The following is a 16,146-nucleotide window of genomic DNA, read 5'->3' as shown; positions in this document are numbered from 1 at the left end:
CATGGCAATGAGTGACTATTCCCATAAGTCCAGATGGGTCTGAAAAAAGAAAAAAAGGGGGAAAAAAAAAAGGCGTTGTTCATAGTCCGTGTCATTAAATTTGGCACAGATTGCCATGTATTCTGTGTGTGTAGAGGTGGTAACTCTTACTGATACACATTTAAAAAAGCGCTGACCTGTGTTTAAGAAAATACTTGAAAATACTTCAGCTGATGGTCATTGCTGAGTATGCAAAACATACTCTGCTTTTTGCAAACAGGAAAATGGAAAAAGGCACAATGTCAGATGCCAGCTGCTGTTATGCAAAGATCAATCATGACTCCTGATTAAACACAAAAATAAACCGAGCCATGTTTGGACAAGGGGTCTGGTTTATCAGTGCAACATTTCTCATTGTTTCTGTTGCTGTTCCACAATGTCAGTCTTTTCCATTTTGAGACTTCTTGCTAACTGCTATCCAAATTAACATCTTGCTCAAATAGTCAGTGTGCTTGATCAACATTTTAGAATAAGGTGAGGACATAGCAGTATATTGGCATGTGCTTTGTTATTTTAATTTTTCTGCATGCTTAATGGCAAGATTCTTAGATGCTCTGGAAAAAGATCTGAAACTGTTACAGGATACTGTTTGAACATGAATTTAACAGGAAGTATTAAAAACAAAAATTTAAATGTGTACATCCTCTCATTTCCCAGATGGAATTCCAATACTTTATTTTTTAAGAAGCACCATAAAAAGTCATTTCATGTCTGTATTAAATCCTACCACAGCTTTCTGCTACCTTTGTTTTTATTTATCTTCCAGGTGTTTATGTTTTTCTAACAAGCTCATTTTATTGCCATCTGTAGTGTCAGAGTTGTTATTAGTTGTTTGAGAATTAATGCAACCTTTTTTCTTCTTCCCTGGCAGCTGGGCACAGGCGCTGCATCTAGCCCCCTAATACCTGGTGTCATTTGGAATGAAGTGGACTTTTGGTGGAGCATGAATGCACAATCACATTATTGTAGTTGTTTCTTTATTCCATTCCTACATATAAAACCTGGAAGCTTTCTTACATGTTGCAAATTGATTCAGTATATAGGACCTTTATTGGTCCTCTTGCACTGTACCTATTGTAGAAACTTGTATATATGGGGTAAAATCATTGTCCTTGGATGAAATTTTGTGTTGTCCATTTAATAAACTAACTTTTCTGATGTTGCTTTGCATGTCAGTCTAGCCTATAGTCCACTCCTCTGGGAAAGAGCGCTGCTAAGAGCTAATCAACTAGGTCGACTTGGCAGGCTGCAAGGATGTGCTGCTCATGGGCTATGGGCTTGAGGGGTTTATGCTCTTGGATTTCGGCAGAGGCTTCTTCGGGCCATGCCAGGTGAGCCTGGGCAAAGAAGGGAAGCTGTTTAGAAGGTGACTTCTACTGCTGTGACAGCAGGAAAGAGGATGTCCAGGAGTAAGCTATTACTGCCATAGCAATTCAGGCTGCCTGTTTCTGCGTGGCACCCGTCTCAGTGGTTCCTCAGGGAGCCAGGGAAGGAGCAGGCTATGGGAGTAGTGAGAAAACAGGTGCCAGTTCGGAATGTTCACGAGAGCACCTGGATTTCTGCGCAAGGATAGGTTGAGTTGACCTCTAGTTGCATAATGTCCTGTTCTTCAAGGAGGCATAACGCTTTTAAGATTCTGCTAGCAACTCTTTCAACAACATAATTCACACCAAGTAAAATTTTAAAGAAACACGCTTTTTCAAAAAGGGTTTCTTTCTCTTCCTTCCAACATACCTTATTTGGTCACTTGAATCAAAAAATCATACTTTGCTTTTAGTCTCTGGTATATAGAATCTGATCACTGGTTCTTTTTGCACTTTTATGTCTCAGGTAATTTAGTAACCACATTAAAATTTTACATGTGACAGTTATCCAAGCTGAATAAGCCTTTTTCTCTCTGGTTCTCCTGATGGAGTTTGTGATTGACAAGGTCTGCCAGCAGGTTGTCAGTTCTTGGTGCTATGTTTCTGCATGTTGGGGAGGAAAAAAAGACTAAATGGTGATTTATTATTTTGTTTTAAATCCAAAACGATAATGAGAAAACAGAGACATGCCATGTTATAGAAAGTACTGTGTTCTGTCCAAAGTGGCAGTTTGTAGCTGACTTAAGAAATGCAGGAAAAAATAAAATGGTCAATTCAGTCCACCAGAGCTGTCTGACTTCTCTGCAGGAGTAAGGTGACTGAACTGCAGATTTACAGCATCTGTTTTTTCCTTGGCTGTGCAAAGAAAGCGAGTAACTTATTTTTCCTTCTCTCTCCATAATTGCTGGCTGTTCTGAGTGATAATAAAGTTAGGAGGGTTTTTTGAGTTAATTTCCCACATGATGAGTACGTGGCTATCTCTGTAATCTAGTTGTAAAGTACAAAAAAGTCAGGGCTGCAAGCAGCTGTGATATTCCTGAGCCCTGAGGTGCAGGGTAGGTTCCATCCTGTGGTGCTGCAGACACTCGGTTTGGCCTGGCAGCTGCATAACCCAAAATCTTGGGCAAATGGACACTGCACATGTGCAGATCAGTTTGGTAAACATTCATACACGTTTGTGGTTGGCCTTATTAATATCTCTTTCTTGGGGGAGTTTTAATTTTGGCCATGCTGTCAGTGACCATATACCTTGCAGATATTTTCCTATTATGTTATTTTAGGATCTTTTTTATATATTGCCTTATTCTATCGGAGTCATGTATGGTTGAATAAAGATGTCGATATTTTAAGAGCTCTGGATGGTGCTCAATCTGCTGATTAGGGTGGGAACTGAGAATGTAAAGGACTGAGATGATTATACTCTGAATTGTAGTAAAACATCAAAATGCATGCACTTTTGCAGAAAATCTAAAGCCATAAGAATATGATTTTGGACTGTTAGACTTTGGATCTGACAGTACTGAAGTATTTCCATTTGACTTCAGTATTCTATATATAAAATATTTTGGAAAGACAGCTAAAGCATTCTGTTCCGAAAATGTCAAAACATGATGATTAGATACCATCAGAACATACTTCTCTGAAAAGAAATTTTAAACCAAATGGAAACAATTTTGCCAGATGTTTTGATTTTTTGGTGGTCCTGTTGATCATTTCCATTAGGAGTTGTTTTCCTAGGTTCCAATATACAACAGTGGCTGTCATCTTCCAAATACATTCACTTTATCCTGGTGAAATTATGCTCTTTGTAAACAATAAAAGCATATCTACACATTGGTTTGATGTAATTTTCTTTACTTCCTTTTTTTTTTGACAGAGGAGAGTTTTGAATAGAAATAACTTGGAGATAGAGTTGGAGGACATACATAGCACACAGAGTTCTGGAAAAACTGAAATTTTATAGTTGGAAGATGAATGAGTGGAGGTTTTCTCAAAAGACAGATTAATGGACTTTTTTATTATTTTAGTAAAGGCACCCAAATTGAGTGTATCTGATGTGGTTGTTGTCCAAGACATTATTTGTGTTCTTTGTATAGCACAGTAGAACAGGGTTGTTTTTCTTTTTATGTAAGATTTAATTACCAGTAGAATTTGTGTGAGAATTAATGAGAGTAATAGAGCAATTACTGCCTCTGGCAGTGATTCATGCCAATAGGCATATGCATAGGATTTCTGGTAAGTGCTTTGTAATGTGGTAATAGTTGTTAAGTATTGAAATGCTGTCCTACCTCACCTTCTTTCCTTACTCTTAAATGTGGCTTTAACATATAGTTCCTCACTGTATCCTTCTGTATGTTGCATGATGACCTTATAACATCAAGACTTACTCAAGACGCAATAGACACAGACTGTTATTTCAAGTGTTCTTTAGAAGATCAACGTTCTGCATTTCAAAAAAGTCAAAGTAATTTTGGGAAAAAAAAAAAAAAAACCCCAAACAAAAAAAACCCAAAAATCCAACCAAAACACCAAAACCAACCTGCAGGCAATCAGGCAATATTTAGAACCGCTTGCTGCAGCAACAGATAGCAAGGGTGCTGTCTGAACTACCTCTTTGATAAAGCCCTTCCCATGGTTTTCTGACCAAGAAAGTACAGTCCTAGATTGCATGTGGTTGTCTGCTTTTCTAAGAAAAATGGGCATGAAAGAAAACTCTTGGTAGCTTGCTTGCACGTGTGAATACTTGAGCCAGCTGTTCCATGACTGTTTTGCACAGAACTCGGTGCAGAGGATGTCCTCAGTGAGGAATATTTTGGGGGATTCTTCTTGATATTCTTTCTTCAGAATGAAGATGACACAAATCATATAGACAATATTCTGGCTAGGGTGGCATTATGGAAAATGTCCCTCTTCCCTTACATTTTTTTTCTCCTTTTTATTCAATTCTATTCCTTTTCACCTGATCGCTGTATAAAATTCTAGCCTTTTTCTCAGGATGTAACACACAACTGAACATTTAATGTGATAATAGTGAAAGAATTCAGTTGTGTTCAGATGCTGTCTTCCTTTAGCAGAATGCGTATAAAATAGAATCTTTGAATTATTCTTCAAGAAAATTTGAAGGTCCTGTGCTGTGAACGGCTACATGCCAGGCTTCTCTGGTATTCAGAAACTCATAATACTTAGACTAGACTTTTCTTCAGTGTGGTGTTTGTTATAAAGTCTTGGGGAAAATATATACATATATTTAACTTATAAAATGAATCACAATAAATCACAGTTAAGTAATCTAAAGAAAAGAAGCCTGTGCACCAAGTAAATCCTATGTGTGGGTATGTGTGCATGAATGTATTGGTATCAAGAGGTCAGGAATTCACTTCTGCTGCAACCCAGTAATCCTTTTTCAAAAATCCCTGTTTAAACCAAGCTCCAAGAACATTTTACATCAAATCAGCATGATATTCAAAATGTCGTGTGGGATTATGAATATCGTAGCCGTCAGATTCTCCGCAAACTTCATTACCAGGTCTCGACAGTCCTTCTGAATCTGCTTGTCTGGCATATCCTAGTCTGGAACCATTAAAGACCTGTTTCTAAATCATTAGTCTGTATAGATGAAAGATTGTCTTATTTTAGCTGCTAGAGAAAGTATGTGTTTAAAAGAAAATTAAAATCTTTCCCTGAAACTATAATCAGTTATAATATATTGGCAATAATCACTAATCCATGATGGTATTGAGGCTTATATAATTGAACTTAGTTCTGTGACTTTAAGTGCCTATGAGCATCATTTACTGTACCCTGTGAGGTCAGTCTTTACAGAGTTGTCTGCATCTTTCTCTTGCACAGCATATAATTTCTGCCAACTAGTATTTGTTTGCAGGATATTTTTGCTTGGCAGTATTTATTTACTGATGTTGTTTGTTTCTCCAACAAACATATAGGTTATCACAAAGCTCAGTTGTAGTCACGGGCAGATGTAAAAATCTGTTCCTCATTTGCGTAAGTAGGAGAAATGTGGACACAGGTTTCCTCAGAGCCTTGGTGTTGGAGAAAATCAGTTTAGCTTGGGGATAGCCACTGTTGGTAGTTACATGTTCAGTGAATGTTAAAAAATTTTCTGCAGACTATATTAGAAAAGCAGTTTAAAAGTTAAATGTAGAGGGGAGGGGTGGAGGAAGTTTTCAGAAGCCATCGTTTATTTGCATTGTTAATAATAGTGAAGAACAGGGGAGCTGAGTGGGGAAGGGGCTGAGGTACAAACCATTACATTTCATCAGGTTTTGGATTGAATCACTAATGGAATTCTTTGTGAAACAATAATTCATTATTCACCAAAATATGCCTCCTCTTGTAACCAAGCTTTTTATTTATTTAAAAAACTGTCAGACTGCTTCCTTCTCAGGAAGGTGTTTTAACATCAATATAACTCAATTGAAGTGCTTAACACATAGTACAAGCCACACTATGTCCTGCAAGTTTATCGTTTGAATTATGTTCTGGGCATCAAACAGAAGCATGTTGTGTTGCCTTGAAACTAATCTGCTACTAATTTCCAGAGAACATCTTTGACTCATGTAAAATATCACAGCATTTTTCTAGTCCAATAAATCAGCAAATAGGTTTTCAAATTAATGGCTTTATATGTAAACTAGTTTTGAAGGGAGGAACATTGATTCATTGATTGAAGTAGTTTTATCACTGTCCAAAGTAAATTAGATGTCTCATAATGCTTTTTCCCTGACCTGACTAATTTACAATGTGAAAATAAATGTTCAAGTGGTTTGTTTACAAAACAATAATAAGAAATCTGTTTCATGTAGATCTCTAAATACGTTTCCTGAAGTCCAGAGCTATTAAGCACAATTCTTACTAAATTTGTTAATTTATGCCAAAAATTGCTGTCTTTTATTTGCAGGTTTTGAATCTGAAGATGAATATTTATTAAACTGGTGGTGGCATCTTCACAGTCACGTCCAAAAGCAACAGGTTGAAAAAAGTCCTACCAGCTACAGTAATACAGTGATGGACAAATAAGTATACTGTACTTACATACTTGTACAGAACTCATTGTTCTGTGAACTAGTGGCAGTACTTACTAACTTATATGTATTTTGAGGCTTGCTTGTGTGGCTTTATTTCCCAACACTGTGATGGACTCCTTGAAGGAGAAATTCTCTATCAGTGGGAGTTACTGCTACCATTAGCTAGGGACCTGGTGCTTCTGCAACTTCTGTGGGTAATTTATTCCGAGATTGGAAACGTTTTCTGCTACCCTGGGGAATGGAAGGTCATGTTGTGTGTCAAAGGGAAGGTAATCTGCCCTGGTCATAAAATGTTACACTGAAAACATTGTTATGATAAATAGGCCACTTTTTATACCTCTTTCCCTCTCCTTAGCCAGTGCTCACCTGAGTTATTGAGTTTTAAGCCAGATGTTAATTCCACATTTAGAGTAATTGTTATCTGAGAAGAACTTCTTACAGCCACGTGCTTGTAGAAGGGAAAGGAGTTAGTGTTTGCTGTATGGTTTTTTCTTACTCACAGATAAAGGACAAAAAGTGCTGCCATCACTCATGTAAGTGAATATTTGCATGTGACTTAATTAGCTATTAAGGACTATCTGTGGGGTTTTGTAACACATTTTTGGCTTGAAATGCAGAAGCTTTTGTGATATATAAATGTACCAGTCTAAACTTACTCTTGTTCAACAGAATAGATAGATAGATATTACAGAAATAGAGTAAGATGATATTTTTTTTCCTTCATCGTGTAAGCCTCTGAGAGAGCATCAAGAGATTGACTGGAAAACTCTTTCAAAATTACTGACCGTAGCTTTATCTTCACCTTGAAATTTTAACATCTGAACTTATCTTACTTAGGCTTGACTAGATTAAAAGACAATATGTTGTCAATATTTCTCTTCTTGGAGAAAGAAAATTGATCTCCCTCTTCATCTTCCTGAATATTTCTGATCTCTATTTCTGTTAACAGTGGTTAGATTAAACTGCTTCAGGGCACAAAAGATCTGTTGGCAGGTTTATTGAATGACTTCTGTTCACTGGACTAGCATAGCTTAAGTTTTTAAATTTATCTTATTTTTTCTGTCTGGTATTAAATATAAAAATACATGTTGTCTGGTTAGGTGAAAATATTGCATTGTGTGCTGGGATCTGCAGTCTGGAAGGTTAGAGTGTGTGCGCCACAGTTTTAGAGGTGGAGGCCATACACAGCCCAAAAGAAACATTTTGACTGGTAAACACTCTTAGCTTCCTAAGTGGCAGATAGATCATCCATCCTACATTGTTTTTCAGAGTAACTGTAATGAAAATAGTAGGAAAACTAGTGTAACCTTTTTTCTTTTCTTTTATGTGGAGTAGCTTTCAGGTATGTTGTATTACTTCACTTAGGATTTAGTATTACTTTAATTCATGTTACTTCTGGACTCCAGAAAGATATGTAGGTGATATAGGTGCTGAGAAGTTGAATTTACTGTACTTGAGCTAATGGATGTCTCTGCTATGTCTTTAGCTAATCGTCATGCTCCAAAGATAAGAGCTGTGAGCTTATTGTTCCAGATCAGGCTTTTTTCAATGCTTGTTGGTGCTGATAGCACCTGGGAGGTGCAAGGAGTGGAGAGCCATACAGTGCAGAAAGCCATGGTGCGTAGTTCTGACACATCATGCTTGATGCATAGCAGTGCTGTGTAATTTATGTGGATGCAGATCAGCTGTGCCTGCCTGAAAACTTCAAATCTGCTTCTCTGACATGGTCAGTCATTCAGCTTTGCCAAGCATTTTTTTCCATTCAAACCTTGGCTCTGTTCACCTAGTTCCTTCTGCTCTTCTATCATATAAGAAGCTGCATCTGATTTCTCGTGGGGATGATGTGACACCCCGTGTTTATACCCATTGTGTTTCTGGGTTACTGTTCCACTGTTGGCTGAGGCTGGGGTTTTCAGCTCCCCTTTCTTTTGCGCTAGTGTTATCATCTGTTAAGCTTGTGAAGACTTCCATATCCTATAACTAATTAAATAGAAAAAAATACGGATCTAGTTCACTTGACTTTCCATGCCTTAGGTAGCATTCACAGGTGTACAAAACAACCTGCATTTATTTTTTTTCTGACCCTCTGGTAACATAATCACAGTAGTCTGTCTGTATCTGAGCTTCCTGAAATTTGTGTATTGTCCAAAGGCACTATATTTACAGTCCCAAATGTCTAAAAATAATATTCAGTACTCTGTTGTACACACAAAGTGGGATGGTGATTTTGTTATGCATTCCAAATTAATTTTTGGGGGCTCTAGGTTTGACTAATAAGCTTTGCATAAATTAGAATTTTCTATGCTGCTACGTATTACATTGTAATTTCAAATATCTATCATTGTTGTCAACATTGATGTTACAGATTTGCTGAACTGAACATGCAGTGCTTTGCTATAAATGAGGGAAGGTCATTGAGCCATATGGTGATGGGAGGTCCAGCAGGGGATGTTTGTCACTACCGACTGAGGTATAAGAAACAAAGATTTTTGGATAAGCTGTAAAGCTGATAGAAATGGATGAGAGGATAAAGTTTGGAGAATAACTCCAGTATTCCAAATCCTGTAACTTCTATTGTGTTGTCTATAAGCAGGCAGAACAGGTGGTCTGTTGCTTCATATGGATTGTTTAGTAAATTGTATTTATGATTTATTGTTTTCTTTGTCATGAGATGACTAGATCCTATCTGATTTCAATGTAATTTCTTTTACTAGATTCATTTTGGACCTGTGATGCTTAAATTCTTTTTCAAAAAGTGCAGGTTTACTAGAGCAAAAATCAAGAAGCAAAATAAATTGGATTCTAGTAATAAAGACAAGGATCACTCTTGCAAAGTGAAACTTGGTTAGAAGTTTGTTCTGTACGCTCAAAATTACTAGCCTGTCAAAATGACCAACAAAGCTTCACCTCAGATAACCTGCAGAGAACTGTTTCTTAAAGTCTTTTGTAAGTCAGAATATCTCAGTTCTTATCTTAAAACTGTATGCTGTCAGCACATTTCTGATACTTGATCTCTTTTATCCTCTAAGGAATTGGCATTTTTATCATTTCCATATTAAAAGAATGAGTGCTGTAACTAGATATTTACTAGATGGAAATCTTTCATTTCAGAAATAATGCTGTGCTTCAGAAATACCCTATCAAAGACTCATCGTCATCCAGACCAAGCACACTGCAGTCCAAGAAGTTAGAATATCCCAAGGCTTTATGCCTTGTTGCTTAATTAAGTGGGAAATACTTGCATCCAGCAAAGCTGCGGAGCACCCAGTGGGTTTCTAAAGGAACAGTTACAGTTACCAAGAGGCGCAATACCATTAGCCCTCTTCAGGGTACCCAAGTCACAAGCTAGACTATGCCTTTTCTTAGAATGGAAGGTAACTCCTAGCCATGCTGAAGAGAGAAATGTTGACCGCAGCACTGGACTAAAGCTCTAATCTTTCCAGAAAAGTGTATAATGGAATTTGTAATGGCTATTCACAGCAGGCCAGGCCTGTTTAAAGAACTGTTCAGAAATAGCAGCACAGCAAATGGAGCGGTATATATCTGCCTCGAAAGGTAGAAATTGGCCTTGTCAGGATATGAACTTGTGTTTCAAGGCATTCCCCACTTGGTAATTGGGCTGCAGAGCTAGCCGAGTGTCCTGGCAAGCAGTTGGCAAGGGTCTTGGCAGTGAAAACTTACCTATTACAGCTGTTGGCTGTTAGCTAAAACAGAGAGCTATTAGTCATCTCAGGGCATCAGGACACTTTCCCTCTGTGGCAAATTCTGGTTGTAGTTCCTGCAGCACACACTTGACTGGTGCCTCATTAACTGAACAGCTTGTTTGATTGGGTCCTTCACTGGTAACCCTCTTTTTTTTTTAACCTCTTCTGCAATATAACGTTGCAGTTGCAACTCCAATTAAGATTAAAATAATACTTTCATTTGGACATCTTTCCTTTTTCCTTTTAACCCTGTCCTTCTGAAAAGCACTCCCTTTTGCACAGAATCTTTACGCTTAGAATTGAGCCAATAACTATTTTTATTTTTAGAAGTACAGGACCAAAAATACATGTTTCAAATGCAAAAATAATCATAGTTAACTACTGATACTACTGAATAGCGCTGATAGTATTCTGGGACTATGAAGAAGAAGGTGTTTGGGAACTGAGGATAAGTCATGCCTGACCAACATGATTGCCTGGACTTGTGAACAAGGGGGGAGCAGTAGATGTCATTTAACTCCCATTTAGGGAAGCTTTCAGCGATGACTCCCACAATATTCTTGTATCCAAGTTAGGACTCGGTGGTCTGGATGGGTGGACAACCATGTGCCTTTAAGATTAGTTGAATGCTGGGGCCTAGAGAATGGTGGTTAATGGGTCTTCAGAGGTTGATCCTGGGACTCATCCTGTTTCACAACTTTATCAGTGACCCAGAGGAGTTAATTAAACTTGCAGCTGACACCAAACTGGGGAGCCAGTGTGCTCAAGGGCTTGGAAGCCTGAAGGAAAAAGCCAACAGCAACCGTATGAAATTCAGTAAGGACAAATGCAATGTCCTACATCTGGGAAGGAGAAGCCACTGAACAGACAAGGGACTGACTGGTCAGAGAGCATCTCTTCCAAAGAGGGGCTGGGTTTCCCAGCAGACAGCTAGCTGTGTGCCCTGGCAGCAAGGAAGGCCAGGAGCGTCCTGTGATGATGTATCACAGTTGCTCAGGACCACATTGAAGGCAGCAGTTATCCCCCTTGGTGCTTGTTAGACCGCACCTGAAGTACTGCATCCAGTCTTGCCCCCACCCCCACCCCCCTACAGGAAGGACATGGATAACCACCATTTCAGCAGATGCCACCAAGGTGGTTGGGGGCTGAAGCACTTGGACTGTGAGAAAAGGCTGAGGGAGATGGGCTGGTTTAGCCTGGAGAAGAAACAACACTGAGGGAACCTAAGAGCAATCAGTACCTCAAAGTATCCAGAGGTGCTTGACAGGAGGACAGGAGACAGCAGATGTAAAGGAAGAGAGGTTTTCAAACTGGCTTTAAGGAAAAGCTTTTTTCCCCTCCAATAAGGACAGCCAAGCAACTGAGCATGTTTCCCAGAGAGGTGGTTCAGTCACCGTCCTGATTTTCAAGACCTCACTGGACAGAGCCATGAGTAGCCTGGTCTGATCCCATTGTTGACGCTCCTGTCAGCAGGAGGTGGGCCTACAGACCTCCAGAACAGCTTTCCAGTTGTGAATGATGCTGTGGTCCTGTTGATCAGGTGGTCATCCATGCTGTCTTTGAAATGGGTGCAGGCACAAACTTGTGAAAGGATACAGTCAGAAAAAAAGTCCTTTTTTCCTAAAAACAGTCACGAGTGTGTCTGTGTGTATATATATGTATCTATCTATACATATATAAATATGGGGAGGCATTTTCAGTTTTTAGATTGATATAAAAAAAAATGAAAGGAAACTCTCTTGAAACAGGCTTGCATATTAGAAGCTTTTTCTCTTTCTCCTCTAGGGCAACTTGTACTGAAAAGGATGCTCTTACTACAAGTTTTGGGATGTGGGACACAAAGTAGCAAGATTTGCTTTAGAAATAAGTTACAAATCCTTGTATCTGATCATACACCATGTATCATACCCACTGGGTCACAGTCACCAGCTCTCCAGTGTGTTTTATAATGTTAGTCAATTTTTATCCCTCTCCTCTCTTCTTCTGGGGTAATCCTATCACAAAGTATCTCCAGTTTTGTTCTCTTCTGGATGTACTTCTTGGCAACTGCATTGAAACTCATATTTTGTATATTAGCAGAGAAATCAAGTAGTGGCTTGTAGGTTTCGTTCTATAGGCTTTTTGTGAAGACTGTGTAGGGACTTTGATTAGAAAATTCAAGGAAATCATACAGGGTTAATGCCACCCCCACTCCCCCAAGCAATTCCTGGTTCCAGGAATAGGCTTTGCTTTGATTTTAGAAAGCAGGCTGGTGTCGTTGTGCTGTAACTTGTGGTGGCAGTGCTGAAAACGTGTCTAGTGATGGAGTTTGAGGAACACCTTGCTGATAAAACATTGCATCCCATCCATCACCCTTCTATTGTTCCTGTGTTTAATTAGACAAGTCATAACTACTTCCCTATGGAGTACTTACTTCTCAGTCTCAAACACACATGTGTTGTCAAATGTTTCTTTTGTTAGTATTAAATGGTACTTGCACGCAGCTTTTGCCTCATCTTTATTGGTGTCTTTTAATGAGACCTTTGTAGACAAAAGAAGAATGTAAATACATACATATATATGGAAATATGTATGTGTACACATTATATGTAAAAATAATCATTCTCTCTGAAGTAATTCTGTACATGGAGACATCCTCACTAATGCCAATAGAAGTTTAAGGTAAGCTAAAACTACTTTTCTGCAGAATTTTTTTTATATAAAAACTTTCCATTTTTAAATTATATGTATTTCTGAAAATTCAATTAGGCAAATCTTATTTGGTGCACATTTTGCTAGTAATAATGGGAAATTCTGAAAATTCATGCTGTTGTTAAGTTAATAGATGTAGACATTAATTGGAATGGAGAAGTGGTAAGAAAATACAGTTAGTGAAAGGAAACAATGACCATTTATAAAAAGGATCCCTCACTTGAAGTAATACTGTATTGTAAATCAGTATCTCAGTTTTGCACGTTGTGTCCTTAAATAAAAGCATCATATTCTTCATTTCAGAATTATTAACCACACTGGGCTTCCTAGCTGTTGGCTGCTGATTACTTGCCTTGATTTTATTAAATACAACTTAAACTAGTAAGGAAAAATGCATGTTACTTTATACCTTTTTTGAAAGTCTTGAATATTCTAACCTGCTGGCCTCTTCTTGTAGTCTGTTCTGCTTGCACAGGTTGGGTACCACAGTCCTTCTCTTCTATCTTTGTGCATGTGCTCGATGACTTGCAATTTGTAATAGCTGTGATGTTTCGCATATGTTGCCTATAAATGTGATGTGATCTATTAATACATTATATTTGTTCACAATCACAATGACAATATATCAACAAGTTTGTAAAGCTGTCCTGAAAAGATGACTTAAACCTTTAGCATGTTGTGATAGTGTTAAATGAAAAGTGATGCTGAGAAAAATACTGCTTGGCTGGGTTTGTTTTGAAGGCATTGTACTGTGTACTTACAAGCAAGTATGTCTGTCTGGTGTTTCAGTTTGTTTTCTTACTCTCTAGTTTAGCAGAGCACAAAGATATGAGAGTGAAAACTTGAAAAAGGACCATATATTTTTTATTTTCTGGTCAGTCATGACATAAGTAAACATTTTGAAATAAAAATATCTAAATCCCCAAGCAGCTATTATTTTCTGAAGTACCACTGTTGCGATTTCATTTTTCCTTAATAGCCATTGTTTCAGACTTCGCTTCTTGTAGGCTTCATTTTTATGAGGACACATGTAAGGTTTTCGATTGTGCTTCAGGGAAGGAAGATGATGAACTCTTTGAAGGTAGAGGTGAATGACTGAATATTAGGAAAAAGACTTTTTTCTAACCTAACTCTGGTTTTTACTATTGTTTGGGGGCACTGTTGCCTCTTAACATTAGCAGGTAGTGTCCATCCCCTGTGAGTCTGTGATGTTTTGGCCCTGGCGTTGTTCTTGCATTAACCCCCAACCACTCTTTGTATTTTCTACTGATGTGCATCTGTTACCTTGCATAGCCATCCACCTGCAGTGGCTTTGGTCTGAAGCCATGCACTGAGTCACGTACCCATTGAGTACATACTTTTCATTTCATTGGGAGTTAATTGTGTGACAGATGCACATAAGTAGGGATCACGAAAAGTGTTTCGACTGTCTGTATGTAAAAGAGTACGGAGTGAATATACTCAGCTGTACACTCTTGCTTGGGTTCTGCTGTCACTAGCTCTCTGAAGGTCTTTGCGGAAGATAAAATCAAACATGTTCTCTGTTAAAATTTCGGTGTGCTTGGATGACAAAAAAAAAAAAGAAAATGCCTTGTTGCATCTTTCAGCCATTTTTCAGTGTCTATTTCTGAAGAATGGTGAGAAAAATAGTAGATTGTGAAATGCAGTCAGAGTTTTCATTTGCAGTGATGCTTCTTAATGAACACTGTTGCATTCCTAGGACCTTTCCCAAAGGTCTATAGGAACTGTTTGAGTGTACTGTATGCAGAATTGCTTTCCCTTTCTATTTCTCTGGAGAGCTTGGTACCTTCTTTTTGAAGAGTCCCTTTTGTTTATGCGACTGTCTCAGCCTCTCAGAGTGGGATCCATTGCAAATTGTATGCATCTAAATCAGTACTGCTGTATTCCCTCCTCTTCAATGCTAATGTTCATCCAGTTCCATGCAGAGCTGATGGAGCTTGCTAATCCAGAAAAAAACACAAAAACAAAAGAATCAACACCACCAAAACAACAACAGAGAAAAAGGTTCATTATTTTAGTAGGTTGGCTTTCTGTCAGGTTACCCAGTCCTTCTAGCTCACTTCAGGACCAAATACCAGACTGGCAGTGCTGGTCTGAAGGAGGCAGAGGAAGGGGGGTTGTGTCTACCAGGGAGGGCGACAAAACTGCAGCCCTTCCACTCACATTGGCTTAAACTTGTTGCAGTGCTCTATGTCTTCAGTTCCTTTATGCCAGCTTGAGTAAATAAATCATTCATAATGTACAGCATCCATTTCTCTTGCTGGAATGCTTTTCATCTGTCACTCTGTCTTAAGATTGTGCTTCTTTCAGGTTAATGTTGTAAAGTTTTATGAAGATAGCCATATATTCTCTGCCACTGGCACTTCAGCCTGTGCCTTCAAATAGTATATGATCAACTGTTCTGGTGTTTACACTTACTGAAGTGAAAGTACACACCGTTAGAGTAGCTAATCAGCTGATCAGTCTGTTCATCAATGAGAAGGTCTTATCTTACTCTGATAAGATCTTATCAGGGTAGTGCTCTTAAAAAAAAACCAACCACAACAGATATATGTCTGAACAAACAAGTTCTTTTCAAAGCATGTATATCTTTACTACATGTTGCTACCCACGTTACTGTACTTTCAAAAGAGCTCAGTTGGTCACAGACTTCTAACGGTATCACAGCCCTAATGTTAGTACTGGCTTTTAGTACTTACTTAGTTCAGAAACTCTTGAAGTGTAGAGTATTGAGGTTTGGACTGACACTGCTCACAACTGTTGTTGCATATAAAAAGATGTTGTTTAAAAAAAACCAAAACAAACAACCCCCCCAACTCTGACAGTTTGTTTATATCTTGACTTAACAGTTTTTACATAATTTTGAAAGAATTCGGGTGTTGGCGAAATGTTTCCCTGGCACCTCTCAATGGGGAAGAAAGGATGTTTTAGTCATTATAGTACTAGCTTTGAGCTTTGAGTTCAGCTTATCCTTCTTTTAAGTGATATATTTAATGTCAGTGTAATCTTAGTACAGAGTAGTGCCACGATGTAGGGCTAGTTTTTGAAGTGTGTTTAGAGAATACCGGCGATGTATTGATTTAGCTGTAGAATTAAGATTGTGTTAAAGCCTATGTAAAATAACTTCATTGGGGTGTTAATGATCATAAAGTTTTAAATAAATTATAAAAGAAAAAAACAGCACAACTTTATGACTATAGATGAAAACTGTTCTGGTGATGTTTTTTAAATGCACGTTTTCTTTCTCAGCAACTGTTGGGTGTAATGAAAGGAAGAGAGAAA

The 16,146-nt window shown here is 38.2% G+C and overlaps 1 protein-coding gene across 8 annotated transcripts in view; it reads left to right on the top strand.

The window, feature by feature from the left end:
• LYRM4 (LYR motif containing 4) overlaps positions 1–16,146 on the top strand; it is a 92,093-nt gene that overhangs the window by 4,786 nt on the left and 71,161 nt on the right. For 6 of the 8 annotated variants that reach the window (XR_005103396.1, XR_005103395.1, XM_037381750.1 and 3 more), the window contains exon 2: positions 8,814–8,918. The exons of the other annotated variants lie outside the window; for them this stretch is intronic. Coding sequence is in view for 4 of the 6 variants with exons in the window: in XM_037381750.1 (XP_037237647.1) it covers positions 8,814–8,918 (105 nt within the window). In the remaining 2 variants the exon portion in view is untranslated. The remainder of the gene's footprint in view (positions 1–8,813; positions 8,919–16,146) is intronic. 8 annotated transcript variants of the gene reach the window in all.

Source organism: Falco rusticolus, chromosome 3 (genome assembly GCF_015220075.1).
Source record: "Falco rusticolus isolate bFalRus1 chromosome 3, bFalRus1.pri, whole genome shotgun sequence".
In the NCBI taxonomy this organism is placed as follows: Eukaryota; Metazoa; Chordata; class Aves; order Falconiformes; family Falconidae; genus Falco; species Falco rusticolus.
The sequence above is the reverse complement of the archived record's forward strand: the minus strand, read 5'-3'. Positions and strand labels throughout refer to the sequence as shown.